Below are 20,517 nucleotides of genomic sequence, written 5' to 3' on the forward strand. Positions count from 1 at the left end.
GGGCAATAATGTCGGAGGAGCAGTAAAGTCAGCGCCCAGGAACAGTTTGTGCCTCAGTAAGTAACACTTGGCAGCTGGGCCCTGAGTCAGGGGGCGCAGCGTTGAGGGAGGCGTTGTACACCTCTCGTAGGGCGTTAGGGTGGGAAACTCCTGAGCTAAAGAGCCAGGGCGGGAGCGTCCAAGAATTGCCTAGGGGCGGGACGGGGGGGGGGGGGGGGGGGAGGGTGAAGGAAACTTTTAAAAATGCCACGAAAACACTCTCAAAAAATAGCCCATGCCACCACAACACAAATCACAACAAAAATGCAAAGAAAAAAACAATCACACTTACCTTAGGAGTACATTACTACCTCTTCGCTGTCAGAATGGTTGGACCGGCTGATTTCCCAGGCGATTACTGCGGGGCGCACTGTGGGTCGGGCTAAAATCAAAGCTCGTGCCGCGCCGGTGTTGCAATCAGGGGGCGTTGCACACGGGGCGCAGCTCTGTGGGGCGGGTGCTGCTCCGCACCGTCGCTAAATCGGACCTGAAGATCGCTGCGGGGCGCTGGAGGCTGGCCGTCCAGCCAGAACGCCTCACCCCCGCCATTGCTGCTGCTCTGGGGCGAAAAGCAGGGAGGACCCGAAAATCTAGCCCAAATTTGAGTCCACTCTATCAAAACCTTTCATAATTATAAAGACCTCTGTTAGATCACCCCTCAGCCTTCATTTTTTCAAGAGAAAAAGGCCCAGCCTGTTCATTCTTTCCTGATATGTATACCCTCGCACTTGTGGTATCATCCTTGTAAATCTTCTCTGCACCCTCTCCAGTGCCTCTACATCTGTTTATAATATGGCAACCAGAACTGTATGCAGTCATCAGCCCTGCCTCTCAAAACAGAAGAAAAATTCTCATCTCTTCAATAACTTTCCCATCCCCGATCATCACTCTCATCGTCAGTGCTACCGATGAATGCCCTTCTCGTTCCCGACTTCAAATCGCACTACTGCCTCTGGCGCCCTCACCGTGCTGCCTCATAAGAAATAGGAGCAGGAGTCGGCCATTTGCCCCCTCAAGCCTGCTCCGCCATTCAATAAGATCATGGCTGATCTGATCATGGCCCGCTCCCCATAACCCTTACTCCCTTATCGTTCAAAAATCTGTCTATCTCCACCTTAAATATATTCAATGACCCAGCCTCCACAGATCTCTGGGGCAGAGAATTCCACAGATTCACGACCCTCAGAGGAGAAATTCCTCCTCATCTCCATTTTAAATGGGTGATCCCTTATTCTAAGACTATGGCCCCTAGTTCTAGATTCCCCCACGAGGGGAAACATCCTCTCCGCATTTACCCTGTCAAACCCCCTCAGAATACTGTACGTTTCAATAAGATCGCCTCCCATTCCTCTAAACTCCAATGAGTAGAGGCCCAACCTGCTCAACCTTTCTTCATAAGACAACCCCTTTATCTCAGGAACCAACATTGTGAACCTTCTCTGAACAGCCTCCAACGCAAGTAAATCCCTCCTTAAATACGGAGACCAAAATTGTACGCAGTACTCCAGCTGTGGCCTCGCCAATACCCTGTACAGTTGTAGCAGGACTTCCCTACTTTTATACTCCATCCTCTTTGCAATAAAGGCCATTTGCCTGCCGAATTACTTGCTGTGCCTGCATGCTAACATTTTGTGTTTTATATACACACGTCGCACCGTCCCCTACTCGAACTTGCTCTCTCCCAGGATCTCAGACTTCGTCCCTCCTATTTCTTATGTTCTTGTGATATCAGACTGAACAGCTCTGTCCCTCCCGTCCTGCCGCAGTCGAGGCCTGTACAGAGCAAAGCTTGGCGTCACCGGACCACTGTGTCAGTTACCTGGTCCTCTGGGGTCCTTCTCCCCGCAGCGTGTGTGCGGCGATGCTTGCGGAGGTTGGAGGGGTCGATGAACCCCCTCCCGCAGTCCGGACACTTCAAGGGCCTCTCCCCCGAGTGGACGAGCAGGTGCAGTTTGAGTCGGTAGTTCTGGTTGAAGCCTTTCCCACACTCGGAACAGCTGAAACGCCTCGGCCCGTCCAGGGAGCCCCGTCCGAACTCCGACCCCTTGGGATCGGCCAAAGTCATTCCATCCGGGAACACCTCCGCTGAGGGAAGGACGGAGTCTGGTCGCTGCACCTCCTCCATTGGGGTCACTGGCATCTCCTAGAGAGGAGAGAGATCACAGTCACTGGCTGTTACAGCGTACAGTGGGAGTCCCAAACCATTAGTACAAGCCTATGATTGGGCGAGGTTAGCACACCGTGCAGCCCAGGCACATCTGCTGCATTTTCACCGCCACCACCCCGCCACCGCCCAAGAGTTTTTACTTTGAGCGGGTCACTCCCTCATTTTAAGCCATTTTTCTCCTTTCATAGAACCACAGAAAGTTACAGCACGGAAGGAGGCCATTTCGGCCCATCGTGTCCGCGCCGGCCGACAAAGAGCCACCCAGCCTAATCCCACTTTCCCGCTCTCGGTCCGTAGCCCTGTAGGTTACGGCACTTCAAGCACACATCCAGGTACTTTTTAAATGTGGTGAGGGTTTCTGCCTCTACCACCCTTTCAGGCAGTGAGTTCCACCCCAGACCCCCACCATCCTCTGGGTGAAGACATTTCCCCTCAAATCCCCTCTAAGCCTCCCCTCAATTACTTTAAATCTCTGCCCCCTAGTTGTTGACCCCTCTGCTAAGGGAAACAGGTCCGTCCTATCCACTCTATCCAGGCCCCTCATCATTTTATACACCTCAATCAGGTCTCCCCTCAGCCTCCTCTGTTCCAAAGAAAACAAACCCAGTCTATCCGATCTTTCCTCAGCGCTAAAATTCTCCAGTCCAGGCAAAATCCTGGTAAATCTCCTCTGTACCCTCTCCAGTGCAATTACATCTTTCCTGTAATGTGGTGACCAGAACTGCACGCAGTACTCCAGCTGCGGCCTAACCAGTGTTTTATACAGTTCAAGCATAACTCCCCTGCTCTTGTATTCTATGCCTCGGCTAATAAAGGCAAATATTCCGTATACCTTCTTAACCTGGCCTGGCCTGGCCTGCTACCTTCAGGGATCTGTGGACCTGCACTTCAATGTCCCTTTGTTCCTCTACACTTCTCAGAGTCCTACCTTTCTCCCTCATGTTTCCCGACAATCAGATTGTGCATTTCCCCCACAAAAAAGGCTGGGTATATCATACTCCCAGCTAGGAACTCCCCTTCCGTCCACTCGGCAGTGTGAGGAAAGAGGTTGGTCGTTGACCTGAATCTCTCCCCCCAAAACTGACCCCTGACCCTGACCCCCACACCCCTGAAAGCAGCTGCAGGGTCCAACTGAACCCCAATTTAAAAAAAAAATTCATTCTCGGGATGTGGGCATCGCTGGCAAGGCCCAGCATTTATTGCCCATCCCTAATTGCCCCTTGAGAAGGTGAGCCACCTTCTTGAACCGCTGCAGTCCCGTGTGGTGAAGGTGCTCCCACAGTGCTGTTATGGAGGGAGTTCCAGGATTTTGACCCAGCGACGATGAAGGAACGGCCGATATATTTCCAAGTCAGGATGGTGTGTGACTTGGAGGGGAGCTTGCAGGTGATGGTGTTCCCATGCACCTGCTGCCCTTGTCCTTCTAAGTGGCAGAGGTCGCTGGGCAGTAAGATCGGCTAACACCACCCAGCCCGGGGGACCGGCTATCCCTGGTCTGTAGGGTTCAGTACCAGACCCTACACGTCAACAGAGCAATTAATTGTACCATCAGAACACTATTTCCCCCGATGTATCAGCTGTGGCTCAGTGGGCAGGACACTCGCCTCCGAGTCAGAAGGTTGTGGGTTCAAGTCCTACTACAGGGACTTTAGCACATAAATCTAGGCTGACACTCCTGCAGTACTGAGGGAGCGCCGCACTGTCGGAGGGGCAGTACTGAGGGAGCGCCGCACTGTCGGAGGGGCAGTACTGAGGGCGCGCCGCACTGTCGGAGGGGCAGTACTGAGGGAGCGCCGCACTATCGGAGGGGGCAGTACTGAGGGAGCGCCGCACTGTCGGAGGGGACAGTACTCAGGGATCGCTGCACTGCCGGAGGGGCAGTTCTGAGGGAGCGCCGCACTGTCAGAGGGGCAGTACTGAGGGCGCGCCGCACTGTCGGAGGGGCAGTACTGAGGGAGCGCCGCACTATCGGAGGGGGCAGTACTGAGGGATCACCGCACTGTCGGAGGGGACAGTACTCAGGGATCGCTGCACTGCCGGAGGGGCAGTTCTGAGGGAGCGCCGCACTGTCGGAGGGGCAGTACTGAGGGATCACCGAACTGTCGGAGGGGCAGTACTGAGGGAGCGCGGCACTGTCGGAGGGGCAGTACTGAGGGAGCGCGGCACTGTCGGAGGGGCAGTACTGAGGGAGCACCGCACTGTCGGAGGGGCAGTACTGAGGGATCACCGCACTGTCGGAGGGGCAGTACTGAGGGATCACCGCACTGTCGGAGGGGACAGTACTCAGGGATCGCTGCACTGCCGGAGGGGCAGTTCTGAGGGAGCGCCGCACTGTCGGAGGGGCAGTTCTGAGGGAGCGCTGCACTGTCGGAGGGACAGTACTGAGGGATCACCGAACTGTCGGAGGGGCAGTACTGAGGGAGCGGGGCACTGTCGGAGGTGCTGTTTTCCGGATGCAACGTTAAACCAAGGCCACGTCTGTTCCATCAGATGGACTTAAAACTTCCCATGTAACTATTTCGAAGAAGAGCAGAGGGGAGTTATACTCAGTGTGCTGGCCAATATTTATCCCTCGAGCAACATAAGAAAAAAAACAAATGATCTGGTTATTATCGCTTTGCTGTTTGTGGGAGCTTGCTGTGCGTAGATTGGCTGCCGTGTTTCCCACATTACAACATTGACTGCACTACAAAAGTACTTCATTGGCTGTAAAGCGCATTGAGTCGCCCGGTGGTCATGTAAGGCGCTTTATAAATCCTAGTCTTTCTTTCTTTCTGATTTCATCCGGTCCCAACTGACCCACTTCAGTAACTTTCACACCACATATATCTGTGGAAGGCAGGATTCTCCTGCAGAATGCAATTCCCCATATGTTCTACCAGTTCTGCCTCTGCCAGTGGTAATTCTTCAGGGGCAAGCCTAGATAGTGAATACGGACAGGCTATTGGACCCGGGCCGGTGGAGGGGGCGGCGGCTGAGCCCAACCCTGACCACACAGTCCTGGGGTCCCCATCAGTGCTCGTACAAAAGAGGAAATCTTTCGACCCCGTACCCTGTCGCAGTATTTGCCGGCTCTCCTGATCTCCTGCAACCCTACTTACATAAGAAATAGGAGCAGGAGTCGGCCATTTGGCCCCTCGAGCCTGTTCCGCCATTCAATGAGATCATGGCTGATCTGATCATGGATTCAGCTCCACTTCCCCGCCCGCTCCCCATAACCCTTTACTCCCTTATCGTTCAAAAATCTGTCTATCTCCACCTTAAATATATTCAATAAACAGCCTCCACTGCTCTCTGGGGTAGAGAATTCCAAAGATTCACGACCCTCTAAGAAATTCCTCCTCATCTCAGTTTTAAATGGGCGGCCTCTTATTTTGAAACTATGCCCCCCCTAGTTCTAGATTCCCCCACGAGGAGAAACATCCTCTCTGCATCTACCCTGTCCAGCCCCCTCAGAATCTTATACGTTTCAAAAAGATCAACTCTCATTCTTCTAAACTCCAATGAGTACAGGCCCAACCTGCTCAACCTTTCATCTCAGGAATCAACTTCGCGAACCTTCTCTGAACAGCCTCCAATGTAAGTATAAGCCTCCTTAAATACGGAAACCAGAACTGTGCGCAGTACTCCAGGTGTGGCCTCACCAATACCCTGTACAGTTGTAGCAGGACTTCCCTACTTTTATACTGCATCCCCCTTGCAATAAAGGCCAACATTAAATTTGCCTTCCTAATTACTTGCTGTACCTGCATGCTACTGTAGTCGTTAGCCCGCTGAACCTCCCTCTACGGTTTCCCCGCAAGTTCCAACTCTTCCATCCTACACATTTCCCTTTTCCACGCCAACAGAATCAAGACTCGTTACGCCGTCTTCTTTTTAATTAATTTGCGGGACGAGGGCGTTGCGGGCGAACCTGGCATTAATTGCAGATGCCCTCGTTGCCCAGAGGTGGTGATGCAAGTCAGAGACAACAGAGCGGCTCGCTGAACCACTGTCTCAGAGCCAACCGCGTGTGGTGTGGGACAGAAGTTACATATAGGCCCCGGACCCTGTAAGGACAGCAGATACCCTTCCCTAGAAGGGGCATTAGTGAACCAGTTGGTTTTTTCCGACAATCCGAGATGGTCACTGAATTTAAATTCTCAAACTTCCATGGTGGGAATGAAATCCTTGTTCTCGTCCAGGAACATAACCACTGCACAACGGTGCCCCACTCGTACTCGAACTCGTTCTTTCACGGAGGTAGTTTTGGTCTCCTTATTTAAGGAGGGATATACTTGCATTGGAGGCAGTTCAGAGAAGGTTCACGAAGTTGATTCCTGAGATGAAGGGGTTATCTTATGAAAAAAGATTGAGCAGGTTACCCTGATAAAGAGCAACATCCCCACCGACACCTGGGAATCCCTAGCCAAAGACCGCCCTAAGTGGAGGAAGTGCATCCGGGAGGGCGCTGAGCACCTCGAGTGTCGTCGCCGAGAGCGTGCAGAAACCAAGCGCAGGCAGCGGAAGGAGCGTGCGGCAAACCAGACTCCCCACCCACCCTTTCCCTCAACCACTGTCTGTCTCACCTGTGTCAAACACTGTAATTCTCGTATTGGACTGTTCAGCCACCTAAGAACTCATGCTAAGAGTAGAAGCAAGTCTTCCTCGATTCCGAGGGACTGCCTATGATGATGATGATGATATACTCATTGGAGTTTAGAAGAATGAGAGATGATCTTTTTGAAACGTATAAGATTCTGAGGGGGTTTGACAGGGTAGATGCAAAGAGGATGTTTCCCCTCGTGGGAGAATCTAGAACTAGGGGGCATCATTTCGAAATGAGGGATCGCCCATTTAAAATGGAGATGAGGAGGAATTTCTTCTCTGAGGGTCGTGAATCTGTGGAATTCTCTGCCCCAGAGAGCTGTGGAGGCTGGGTCATTGAATATATTTAAGGTGGAGATAGACAGATTTTTGAGCGATAAGGGAATAAAGGGTTATGGGGAGCGGGCAGGGAAGTGGAGTTGAGACCAAGATCAGATCAGCCATAATCTTATTGAATGGAGCAGACTTGAGGGACCGTATGGCCGACTCCTGCTCCTATTTCTTATGTTCTTGTGATATCAGACTGAACAACTCCGTTCCTCCCGTCTTGCCGCAGTCAAAGCCTGTACAAAGCAAAGCTTGGCGTCACCGGACCACCGGGTCAGTTACCTGGTCCTCTGGGGTCCTTCTCCCCGCAGCGTGTGTGCGGCGATGCTTGCGGAGGTTGGAGGGGTCGATGAACCCCCTCCCGCAGTCCGGACACTTCAAGGGCCTCTCCCCCGAGTGGACGAGCAGGTGCAGTTTGAGCCGGTAGTTCTGGTTGAAGCCTTTCCCACACTCGGAGCAGCTGAAACGCCTTGGCCCGTCCGGGGAGCCCCGTCCGAACTCCGGCCCCTTGGGATCGGCCAAAGTCATTCCATCCGGGAACACCTCCGCTGAGGGAAGGACGGAGTCTTGTCGCTGCACCTCCTCCATTGGGGTCACTGGCATCTCCTAGAGAGGAGAGAGATCACAGTCACTGGCTGTTACAGCGTACAGTGGGAGTCCCAAACCATTTCTGGGAAACAGCAGCCAATATCATGGTATCAGTGCGCTCTGCATTGACCGCGCTCGATCAGCTCTGATGGATGGGCCACACTGTCCCCATGGCCGATACTAGACTCCCAAAAGAAGCACGGCAAGCGAGCCCCAGGAGGGCAGAGAAAATGCTTCAAGGACGCCCTCAAAGCCTCCTTGAAAAAATGTAACAACCTCACAGACTCTTGGCCCTAGACTGCTCAAAGTGGAGGAAAAGCATCCGGGAAGGCGCCGAACACCTCGAGTCTCTTTGCCGGCAGCACGCGGAAGCCAAGTACAAACAGCGGAAGGAGCGTACGACAACCCAAGCACCCTACCCACCTGTCCCTTCAACTGCTATCTGCGCCACCTGTGACAGAGACTGTAGATCCCGCATTGGTCTCATCAATCACCTTAGAACTCATTTCAGTGTGGCAGCAAGTCATCCTCGACTCCGGGGGACTGCCGAAGAAGAGGACGACTGCAGATGGACGGAATTGTGGGACTCATGCAACATATGGCGAGAAAGCAGGAATGGGGTACTGAAGTTGAATGTTCAGCCATGAACTCATTGAATGGCGGTGCAGGCTAGAAGGGCCGAATGGCCTACTCCTGCACCTATTTTCTATGTTTCTATGTTTCTATGTAAAGAGCCAACACCTCATCATTGTGCCAGCAACAGAGGTCCCCGGCTTCGACTTCCCTCGGGGACAGTGGACAGCGCTCAACCGGACCCGCGCAGGGTGACCACCCGCTCCACACGTGGAAGGTGAGGGACGGCCCGACATGCGACTGTGGCCGTGAGACTCAGACCCCGGGAACACCTCACATCAAACTGCCCACTGAGACATATTGCAGGAGGCAGCCAATTTCTCCACTCAGGAGGCCAACAACAATGTTGTCGATCGACTTGCAAGCGAACGTAACCTAGAGGTGTAACTCCTTTGTGCCCTGAACCGGATACCCGCGTCTTTTGCTCACCTATTTCTTCAATCTGCCCAAAACACATAGGCATGATATAAATCGTTAAGATACTTTATTTTTGTAGCCAGTAAACATACAGACCGACTTAAATCAAACAGTACAACTTATCTTTGCCTAGTGATACAGAATAAAGAACATGACATGCGTCCTCATGTCAGTGGGTCATCTTACTTGACCAGATCATTTCGGACTAAATTCTCCTCTACCTCAACCTCCTCGCATCCTTTTGCTGCCCGACTGCCTTGCAGCATTCTGTTTCCAAAGTGCCAGTGTGTGCGCACGCTTGTCTGCCAGACCTCTAGCCGAATGCTTAGGGAGAGCAACTCCTCCAACACAACAGATGCAAAGTGTTCATCCATTATAACAGCAATAATTTGTATTTATATAGCGCCTTTAACAGAGTGAAACATCCCAAAGCGCCTCGCAGCAGTGTTTTAAGTCAAAACAAATAAACTTGCTGCATAAGAAGAAATTAGCGCAGTTGACCATAAGCTTGGTTGAAGAGGTAGGTTTTAAGGAGCATCTTAAAAGAGAGATAGAGAGGTGGAGGTGTTTAGGGAGGGAGTTCCAGAGCTTGGGGCCCAGGCAGCTGAAGGCACGGCCATCGATGGTGGAGCGATTATAATCAGGGATGCTCAGGTCAGAATTAGAGGAGCGCAGACATCTCGGTGGGGTTATGGGGTTGAAGGAGATTAGAGATAGGGAGGGGGCGAGGGCCATGGAGGGATTTGTAAACAAAGGATGAGAATTTTGAAATCGAGGCGTTGCTTAACCGGGAGCCAATGTGGGTCCGCGAGCACAGGGAGTGATGGGTGAGCAGGACTCGGTGCGAGTTAGGACAAGGGGTCAGCGAGCACAGGGGGTCATGGGTGAGCGGGACTCGGTGTGAGTTAGGACACGGGACAGTGAGCACAGGGAGTGATGCGTAAGCGGGACGGTGTGAGTTAGGACATAGGGCAGCCGAGTTTTGGATGACCTCCAGTTTACGTAGGGTGGAATTATGGAGGCCAGCCAAGTGTGTATTGGAATAGTTAAGTCTACAGGTAACAAAGGCACGAATGAGGGCTTCAGCAGCAGATGAGCTGAGGCAGGGGTGGAGACAGGCGACGTTACGGATGAGGAAAAAGACGGTTTTAGTTATGACGTGGATATATGGCCGGAAGCCCATTTCAAGGTCCAATATGACACCAAGGTTGCGAACAGTGCGGTTTAGCCTCAGACAGAGGCTAGAGGGAGGGATGGAGTCAGAGATTACTGAGATAAGCTACTATTTATAGTGTATGATGCAACAACATGCATTTATATAGTGCTTTTAACGTAGTAAAAAACCCCAAGGCGCTTCACAGGAGCGTAAATCAGACAAAATCCGACACCAAGCCACATGGGGAGATACAAGGCCAGGTGACCAAAAGCTTGGGCCAACAGGTCGGTTTTAAGGAGCGTATTAAAAGAGGAGAGAGAGGCGGAGAGGTTTAGGGATGGAATTCCAGAGCTTGAGGACCAGGTGGCTGAAGGCATGGCCAACAATGATGGAGCGATTAAAATCGGGAGATGTGGAAGAGGCCAGAATTGGAGGAGCGCAGAGCTCGACATCAAAGCTTATTAGCATCCTGCCTACCCATGATCTGAGGCATGTTTATTTCTACCTTGGATGAATGCACTATGCTATAAAGCACGCAGTAACTTTTTAATCACAGCCTGAGAGAAAAGGTGGGCAAAAGATCGCAAAATGTTACACTCTGTCGGTGTTTCAACCCAAACGTGGGCAACCCCCAGCTGAAAAGAACTCCAACAGCTGACAGAGACTTTAGCTGATAGACACAGAATCAGAGAACAGTACAGTACAGGAGGACATTCGGCCTATCGAGTCTGCACTGGCTCTTTCGAAAAGAAATCTAGTTAGCCCCATCCCCCGCTGGTCTTTCCCCATATCCCTGCATTTTTTTTCTCCTTCAAGTATTTATCCAATCTCCTTTGAAGGCTGCTGTTGAATCTGTTTCTGCCCCGCTATCAATTAGGCAGTGCATTCAAAATCCTAGCCACTTGTTTTCCCTCATATTGCCTTTGGTTCATTTGCCAAATGCCTTAAATCTGTGCCCTCTGGTTATCGACCCTTCTGCCATTGGAAACAGATCCTCTTTATTTACTCTATCTAAACCCTTCATGATTTTGAACAGCTCTATCAAATCTCCTCTTGGCCTTCTCTGCTCCAAGGAGAACAACCCCAGCTTCTCCAGTCTCTCCACGCAACTGAGGTCCCTCATCCCCAGTAAATCTCTTCTGTACCCTCTCCAAAGCCTTCACCTCCTTCCTAAAGACGTTCAGCCACTCGCTTGCTTTATCCGCGCCCTATAGATATTTCAGCTGTCCTCCTAGCAATTAACTCCTCCAAGGACACATCTGTACAAGACCATCAGCAGGCCGGGGCCATTGGAGGGAGCAGCGTGTGGCGGCATACCACTGCAGGAAGCAGCGCGTGCTGCTGCAGGAGGGAGACTGCTACAAATCCAGGACGCTGATTGCAGTGCGGGCAGGCACAGCAGGAGGGGCGGAGGAGCGGCAAGAGTCCTTAGAGGGAAGTGACCGGGGCCCAGGAGAGGCCTGAATCTGGGGCCCAGGAGAGGCAAGGGCACAGGGGCAGCACGGGCCAGCCCACACTGCGATATGTGTGCGCACTCGGTCCGTGCAGCAGAGCTGGTCTCCAGTTAGTCTTGGTTAACTCTTGCCACTGGACCAAGACCTACTCTGTCAAGCCCGTGTGGTGGCTAGTGTGCAACGGCCACCACACGTTAAAAAAATCCACCCACAGGCAGCTTCCACCCTTCAGGATGTAGTTCGGGATCTGGAATATTAGGTCCTTCATTGAAACACCTGTGAACTCATCCCTTTTTGGCGTGGAAGCAAGTCATCCTCGCTTCGAGGGACCGCCTATGATGATGATGATGTACAAGGCAAGTAATCATTCACTCGTAAGAGAGTCTTGGGGCCCTGTAACTGTCGACAGTTGAATGATTTGATTTGACAACTCAGTCAAGATACAGCCTTGTTAGGAGAGGCCTTCTTGTTAAAACTGAATTGCAGTAAGCGAGTAGCGGGATGAGGTAGTCCTTTGCTGGCATTTGAATTGACATTGGAGAAAAAAATATAGGAAAAGCGGATGTTAGAACACGTACTCCAGAATTGGACAAGCCTTGTCCAGCCATTCGCCTCCAGCTCGAAACCTGTCGTGAATTCTCTGGTAATTTGTACCGCAAGTGTCTCAAGTATATCGGTAATTAGTATTAATAATAGTTAGCATTGTATGTGTGTAATTATTGGTAATATAGCTATAAGAACATAAGAAATAGGAGCAGGAGTAGGGCCACCTGGCCTTCCTTCCGTTCTTCCTTTCTTTCTTTCATTCTCTCTCTCCCTTTCTACCTATTTGTAGACCTGTACAGCACAGAAGGAGGCCATTCTGCCCATCGTGCCTATGCAGGTTCGATCTATAACACCCCCCTCCCCCCACACCACCCCACTGACCCCCCGATCGTTCCCTATGGCCCAGCAAATCTTTTCAAGTATATATATCCAAACCCCATCCGCTCTCGCGGGTGGACGCAAAAGATCCCAGGGCCGTGATTGGAAGAAGAGCAGGGGGAGTTATCCCCGGTGTCCTGGGGCTAATATTTATCCCTCAATCAACATCACTAAAACAGTTCGTCTGGCTGTAAAGCGCTGAGATGCCCGGTGGTCATGAAAGGTGTTATATAAATGTAAGTGTTTCTTTCATTACTGTGGGGTCTGGGGTCACAGGCCAGACTGGGTGAGGGCGGAAGATTTCCTTCTTGAAAGGACATCAGTGAACCAGACGGGGTTTTACAATAATCCAGTAGTTTCATGGTCACCAATACAGACACTAGCTTTTCAATTCCAAAATGATTTAATGAACTGAATTTAAATTCTCCAGCTGCCATGGTAGGAACTGAACTCATGATTCCAGATCATTAGACCAGGCCTCCAGTAACATAACCCACATGCTCCCATACCTGTACTGGATTGAGTCCAGTTACGCACCAACCTCAATAGAAGTCAGTGAACTCTGCTGGAACACAGATCAGTCTCTGCCTGTTGCAGGTTACAGTGGGACTCTCTCTCATGCGATCTCCAACTCTGCAAAGTGGTCTTGTGCACGCCCCTGACAAATGGTTAGGCTGCCGCCTCTCCCTGGCTTTGAGAGGCCGAGAAGAAAACTGGGCAAACGCCTGGGTTTTTAAAATGATGTTTGTTACATCTTTCACGGACCGACAATGGCTAATGTCTTGGGTTCAGCATCTCCGATCACTCCCGTAAGTTGATCTCGCGCGCCCCACAATCAGTATTATCCCGTTCGTGGCCCAATATCTAGTTAAACAACAGTGTGACCCAGGGGTGGTAACAACAAACCCATTGTTTCATGTTCTGGATACCAGGATGCCGCACAACTTACATTTATATAGTGCCTTTAATGTAGTAAAACATCCCAAGGACTATTCCTGTCATAGAATCATAGAAATTTGCGGCGCAGAAAGAGGCCATTCGGCCCATCGTGTCCGTGCCGGCCGACAAAGAGCTATCCAACCTAATCCCACTTTCCAGCTCTTGGTCCGTAGCCCTGTAGGTTACGGCACTTCGAGTTCATGTCCAAGTACTATTTAAATGCGAGGAGGGTTTCTGTCCACCCTTTCAGGCAGCAGTGAGTTCCAGACCCCACAAGTGTGAAAAAAGTTCTCCTCAAATCCTTCTACCAATTACAAATCTATACCCCCTGATTGTTGACCCCTCTGCTAAGGGAAATAGGTGCTTCCTATCCACTCTATAAGAACATAAGAAATAGGAGCAAGAGTCGGCCATACGGCTCCTCGAGCCTGCTCTGCCATTTAATAAGATCATGGCTGATCTGATCATGGACTCAGCTCCACTTCCCTGCCCGCTCCTTCACTCCCTTATCGCTCAAAAATCTGTCTATCTCCACCTTAAATATATTCAATGACCCAGCCTCCACAGCTCTCTAGGGTAGAGAATCCCAAAAATTCACAACCCACAGAGAAGAAATTCCTCCTCATCTCTGTTTTAAATGGGCGACCCCTTATTCTGAAACTATGCCCCCTAGTTCTAGATTCCCCCACGAGAGGAAACATCAACCCTGTCAAGCCGCCTCAGAATCTTATACGTTTCAGTAAGATCACCTCTCATTCTTCTAAACTCCAATGGGTATAGGCCCAACTTGCTCAACCTTGCTTCGTAAGATAACTGCTTCATCTCAGGAATCAACCGAGTGAACCTTCTCTGAACTTCCTCCAATGCAAGTATATCCCTCCTTAAATAGAGACCAAAACTGTACGCAGTACTCCAGGTGTGGTCTCACCAACGTCCTGTACAGTTGTAGCAAGACTTCCCTACTTTTATACTCCATTCCCCCTTATTATGAGGAAGTTCATGACCTCTATACTGTTTGTTCAGCTAAGCCCCCTGCCAGGAATACTGAATCAAAACTGCTATGGAAGGTATTTAATAACTCTCCGTCATCTCAAACTATGTGAATTTGAGGTTCCTGATGTCTGTGTCGGCTGGGCTGCCTGGCACATCATCCCAAGAGCGTACCAAAAGCAGGTATCGCTAGGTGATATCACTCCGTAAGCTGAGTTTATCATTATTATAACATAATCGTAAACTCTCACAGCACAGAAAGAGGCCATTCGGGCCGTCGTGTCTGTGCCGGCTCTTCAAAAGACCAATCTCATTAGTTCCACTCCTCCCTGATCTTTCCCCGGCACATTTCTCCCATTCAAGTATTTATCCAATTCCCGTTTGAAAGTTACTATTGAATCTGCACCCACCGGCCTCTCAGGCAGCGCGTTCCCGTTCACAACAACTCGCTGCGTAAAAACACATTCTCCCCATCTCCCCCTCTGGCTCTTTTGCCAATTATCGTCAATCTGTGTCCCTCTGGTTACTGACCCTCCTGCCACTGGAAACAATTTTTTATTTACTCTATTAAAACCCCTCATATTTTGAGCACCTAATAAATCCTGGTCTAAGGGAAACATTCCCAGCTTCTCCAGTCTCTCCACGTGACTGAAGTCCCGCATCCCTGGAACCATTCTGGTCAATCTCCTCTGTCACCTTCAAAATGATCTCCAGGCTCAACAGGTTGAAGTCCCGAAAAGTGAGAGTTATTCAGCTTCAACGAAGCAACTCCCAGAACTGCTGAGCCAGGATCCCGATTCCCAGCTGGACATGGATTTGACACAAACCCCAACAGGTGGTTTCACTGTCCTGACCCTGTGCAGTGTAGCGTAAATCCACACACCATGTCAGCTGTGGTAGGTATTCCCGTCGCACTTTACAGGTCCAACCTCTTCAAAGGGTTTGCTGTTGTTACGGCTCTCTCTGTCAACTGTGGCTCAGTGGGCAGCGCTCTCGCCTCTGAGTCAGAAGCTTGTGGGTTCAAGTCGCACACCAGGGACTTGAGCACAAAGAAAATCTAGGCTGACACTCCCAGTGCAGTACTGAGGAAGCACCGCACTGTCGGAGGTGCGGTACTGAGGGAGCGCCGCACTGTCGGAGAGGCGGTACTGAGGGAGCGCCGCACTGTCGGATGGGCGGTACTGAGGGTGCGCTGCACTGTCGGAGGGGCGGTGCTGAGGGAGCACCGCACTGTCGGAGGGGCAGTATTGAGGGAGCGCCACACTGTCGGAGGGTCAGCACTGAAGGAATGCTGTGCTGTCAAAGGGGCAGTGCTGCATTGTCGGAGAGGCAGTGCTGTGGGAGTGCTGCACTGTAGGAGGTGCTGTCTTTCGGATGAGCCGTTAAACCGAGGCCCCGTCTGCGCTCTCAAGTGGACGTAAAAGATCTCAAAAACAGATGATCTGGGTCATTATCACATTGCTGTGTGTGGGAGCTTGCTGTGCGCAAATTGGCTGCCGCATTTCCTACATTACAACAGTGACCACATTCCAAAAGTACTTCATTGGCTGTAAAGTGCTTTGAGACGTACTGTGGTCATGAAAGGCGCTATATAAATCCAAGTCTTTCTTTCTCTCTTTTCCATCCTCTTTCCCTGGTGTAACTGCTTGACCACAATTTATGTTAGCAGACATCATCTCTTACGGACTGAAACGTGTCTCTTTTAATCAGATCCACAGAGTTCCTGTTGCCCGAGTCTCACAATTTGGCCTGATCAAAGTAAACTGCCCGCATCCTAAGCCCCACCCGCCATGCTCGCTGACCTACACGGACTCCCGGTCTGGCAACGCCTCCATTTTAAAATGATCATCCTTGTGTTCAAATCGCTAAATGGTCTCACCATTCCCTATCTCTGTAACCTCTTCCAGCCCTACACCCCTCCCTATCTCTGTAACCCCCTCCAGCCCCTACATCCCCTTCCTTATCTCTGTAACCTCCTCCAACCTCTACACCCCTCCCTATCTCTGTAACCACCCCCAGCCTCTACACCCCTCCCTATCTCTGTAACCTCCTCCAGCCCCTACACCCCCTTCCTTATCTCTGTAACCTCCTCCAACCTCTACACCCCTCCCTATCTCTGTAACCTCCTCCAGCCCCTACACCCCTCCCTATCTCTGTAACCTCCTCCAGCCCCTACACCCCTCCCTATCTCTGTAACCACCCCCAGCCTCTACACCCCTCCCTATCTCTGTAACCTCCTCCAGCCCCTACACCCCTCCCTATCTCTGTAACCACCCCCAGCCTCTACACCCCTCCCTATCTCTGTAACCTCCTCCAGCCCCTACACCCCCTTCCTTATCTCTGTAACCTCCTCCAACCTCTACACCCCTCCCTATCTCTGTAACCCCCTTCCTTATCTCTGAAACCTCCTCCAACCTCTACACCCCTCCCTATCTCTGTAACCTCCTCCAGCTCTACAACCAGTGTTCCCCCTGAGGTTCGTGGCCACGTACCGATCGCGAGGTCCCATGCAGGCCGCTCACCAGCTGCCGCCGCTGTGCAGCAAGAGTAAAGGGCCTGGGTAGGAAACAAATAGTGGGGTCATTACCTACAACTCGCCGAGATCTCTGCGCTCCTTCAATTCTGGCCTCTTGAGCACCCCTGACTTCCATCGCTCCACCATTGGCGGCCGTGCCTTCAGTTACCTGGGCCCTGAGCTCTGGAATTCTCTTCCTAAGCCTCTCTTTCCTCCTTAAAATCTACCTGTTTGACCAAGCTTTTGGTCACCTGTCCTAATATGTGGCTCAGTGTCAAATTTTAATGCTCCTTGGGATGTTTTACTGCGTTAAAGATGCTGAATAAATGCAAGTTGTTGTTTCATTTTGTATTGCTATTCGTTCACGGGATTTGGGCGTCACTGGCAGGACCAGCAGTTATTGCCCTTGAGAAGGTGGTGGTGAGCTGCCTTGAACCGCTGCAGTCCGCATCAATTTTTTTAGCGGCTTGATGCAAACCATCTCATTGTAGGCATGTCCCAGGATCTGGTCCCAGACCGGGTAAAGACTGCGGGTTTCCTTCCCGAAAGGACATTAGTGAACCAGTTGGGTTTATACGACAACTCGATAGCTTCATGGTCACCATTACTCAACTATTTTAGTGGTGCATTTTAAACAAATGCCCCCTGCAAGGGGGGGGGGGTCACACTCCAAAATAATTTTTTTTTTCCAGTGCCCTTTTTTTTGGGGGGGGGGCGGTTTAGGGCACTAAAAACAGAAATTATACAAGTGCCCCCTGGCTAAAGGGGGGGGGGGGGGGCACTAAACCGGCAAATTAAACAAATTAAACTTTAAACTTAAATTAAAATTTGGTTACTGGGGGTGATGATGCACTCCAGTCCCTCCGTCGCCCACCTCTCGCGGAAGGCCGCGAGCGTACCGGTGGACACCGCGTGCTCCATCTCCAGGCTCGGATGTAACCGCTGAAGAGAGGCAGGCAGTCCACCATTACTCACACTAACTTTTTATTTCCAGATTTATTTAATTAACTGAATTCAAATTCACAAACTGCCGTGGTGGGATTTAAACTCCCGCCTCCGGATTACTAGTCCAGTAAGATAACCACTATGGTACCATACCCATTTGTTGTATTAGAGAGTGAGCATCTCCTGGTATAGATCGACTACACTCGGCTGTCATTTATTGACCGAATGGTTCATACAATATTATACAGCACAGTTACAGTGCACGGGAGCAGGAAGCCATGGGTTCATCTGGCCTTTTTTCAGACTTGCTGCCGCTCCGGTCAGACAGCGAATGCCGCGGTTAACGTTTCTCAGGAGTTCGGTTGGGTCAAACGTGCGACCCGTCTTGTGCCTTTGGCCGCCTCGAAAGCGCTTTCTTTTGGGCGGAAGTGTTGCACGCAGAACTCACGAGCCCGAGGGTGCTCGGTACGCCTCAACAGATGTTGGCCACATGTGGTCTCGGCTGTGCGGTGCATCCTGGGTAAAATGGTCACCATTGTAGTTCTGCTCGGATTAGAGCTTTGAAAGAATTTTTCATTCATTTTGTGTGTGTATAATCTGCAAGAAGGGAGGGGGAAAGGTTACAGCAATAACAATTTATATTTACATAGTGCCTTTAATGTAATAAAACGTCCCATGTCGCTTCACGGGAGTGTTATCAAAAACAAATTGACACCGAGCCATGTGAGGAGATGTTAGGACAGATGACCAAGTCAAAGAGGTCGGTTTTAAGGAGTGTCCTAAAGGAGGAGAGAGAGGCAGAGAAGTCGAGGGAGGAAATTTCAGAGCTTAGGACGCAGGCAGCTGAAGGCACGGCCATCAATGGTGGAGTGATTAAAATTGGGAGTGCTCAAGAGGCCAGAGATCTGCGGAGTGCAGAGATCCTGGAGAGCGTTGCAGGGCTGGAGATTACAGAGATGGGGAGGCAGCGAGGCCGTGGAGGAATTTGAAAACAAGGATGATAAATTTTAGAATCGAGGCTTTGCTTAGCTGGGAGTCAATGTAGGTCAGGGAGCAAAGGGGGTGATGGGTGAGTGGGACTTGGTGCGAGTTAGAACACGGGTGGCAGAGTTTTGGATGGCCTCAAGTTTAAAAATCAATATACTATCTACCGTCCATTGCATTGCACACATTTAGTCAGGATGTGGTCTCTCTCTCTCTCTCTTACCTGTCTGAGGTCTGCTTCTCTTGGTCTCTCCAGTCCTGCATCTCTCTCCTCTTCATGCCTCTTAACTTTCTTCAGGCTTCTTCCTTTGTCTTTTTCATTCATTCCTTTTGAGTGGATGGTGCGGTGGGGAAAGGTGCTACCAATGGCTGCATTTTGGGTGGGGTGAGGTGTGTGGGGGGGCTTGGTTTCAGGGAAAATGTGAACAGCGATTCCTGTTCCCTCCCCCCAAACCCCATGCTACCATTGCATCGCCCACCCCATTCACCTTCTGACTACCTCCATTTCCATCTTTCACCCACTCTCACTTCAACCTTAACCCCCCCCGCCCCCGTCCACTTCCCCCACTCCCACCTCCCTCCAAGGGCAGATAATAAAAGGTTTCATTATTCGCGCTCCTCCCATCTGCTTCCTGCAGGTTTGGTTTGCTTTCAAAAGCCAAGTAATTTGTTAAAAAAAAGAAATCAAATTAGAATGAGTGAAGACTCACTATCTGTCTGCCTCTCTCTTTCTTTATAACAGGTGTTAGACATTAGAAACTCTGTCTCAAATGAAAGCCATAAAGATAGTTACCTTTTCTAACCATCAACAAAACACAAGTGGGACAATACATTGTCTTTAAAATTCACTTGGGGATTAGTTTTAAAGACACTCTCTTTCCCAGCTTAATACACATTCTGACGTTTATCGAACACAACAGGCATGTAATCAGCACACAGTCATTTTCTTCTCTCATGAATTAAGTTTCGGGAATTTGTCCTGAAGCTCCCCTTCAAATAATTACGAGGAACAATGGAACAGAAACTGCAAGAAGCCAAGGAACAATATTCCACAAACGCAACTAAATTAGCACTGACACAGCCTGGGAAATTGGACACACTGCCCATGCTCATCTTGCACAACCCAAATTCAGATCACGGCATCACAGGTCTGGGCAAAACTATCAAGTTCCTGGAGCCCAGGCTTTTGAGAGAGGCTAAGGCCTTTAAGTAAAAACTTTAATGAAGGCACAAAAAGAAACAAATCCGCGGATACATTCAATCATGTTATTTTGAAATATGTATTTGCAATTTATTTTTCAAACCCTGATTTTGGACATTAGAAATTTCAGTTACCGAGAAAAAAATGGCATGCAAATTTTTTTTCCCCAGAAAGCAATTTAAGTGATTTGTGTTGGGGGGGGGGGGGGAAATGACATTCACTAAAACAGTGGGCATTCAGTGACAGGCGATGTTGTGTGACAGGTTAAGATGTCACACCTTTAACACTCAAAAGTCCTTCTCTCGCGCCTCCTGCAGGGGGGGGGTCACACATAATTGCAAAAAATGCAGACACTTTTATAATGAGGTTTCCCATAGGAGCTGGTTTGCACAAGTGCTTTTAATGGAAGATGCACTCCAAATACCAAATTCAATATATTATAGATATCTTTATGAGTGGCATCAAACAAGACATTTATCTTTTCTGTGAATGGCCAATACATTGCGAGGCTGGCTGGCCCCATGGTGCTCAGTTACAGGCTGGTGGAGACAGAAGCATTCCTTCTCTGCAGCAGTTTCTGCTCTTGCCCCTCATACGAGGACCTTTTTAAAAATTTGTTCCAGGATGTGGACATCGCTGGAAAGGCCAGCA

The 20,517-nt window shown here is 50.3% G+C and overlaps 1 protein-coding gene across 1 annotated transcript in view; it reads right to left on the reverse strand.

Annotated features, from left to right (window-relative positions):
• Positions 1-257: 257 nt before the first annotated feature.
• Positions 258-20,517, reverse strand: part of LOC139240117 (zinc finger protein 721-like) — a 100,743-nt gene continuing 80,483 nt past the window's right edge. Inside the window, exons 10-11 of the mRNA XM_070868493.1 lie at positions 7,403-7,726; positions 258-2,182 (exon numbers count right to left, since the gene is read on the reverse strand). Of these exons, the coding sequence (XP_070724594.1) occupies positions 1,835-2,182; positions 7,403-7,726 (672 nt within the window). The 3' untranslated portion in view covers positions 258-1,834. The remainder of the gene's footprint in view (positions 2,183-7,402; positions 7,727-20,517) is intronic.

Source organism: Pristiophorus japonicus, chromosome 30 (assembly GCF_044704955.1).
Source record: "Pristiophorus japonicus isolate sPriJap1 chromosome 30, sPriJap1.hap1, whole genome shotgun sequence".
Classification (NCBI taxonomy): Eukaryota; Metazoa; Chordata; class Chondrichthyes; family Pristiophoridae; genus Pristiophorus; species Pristiophorus japonicus.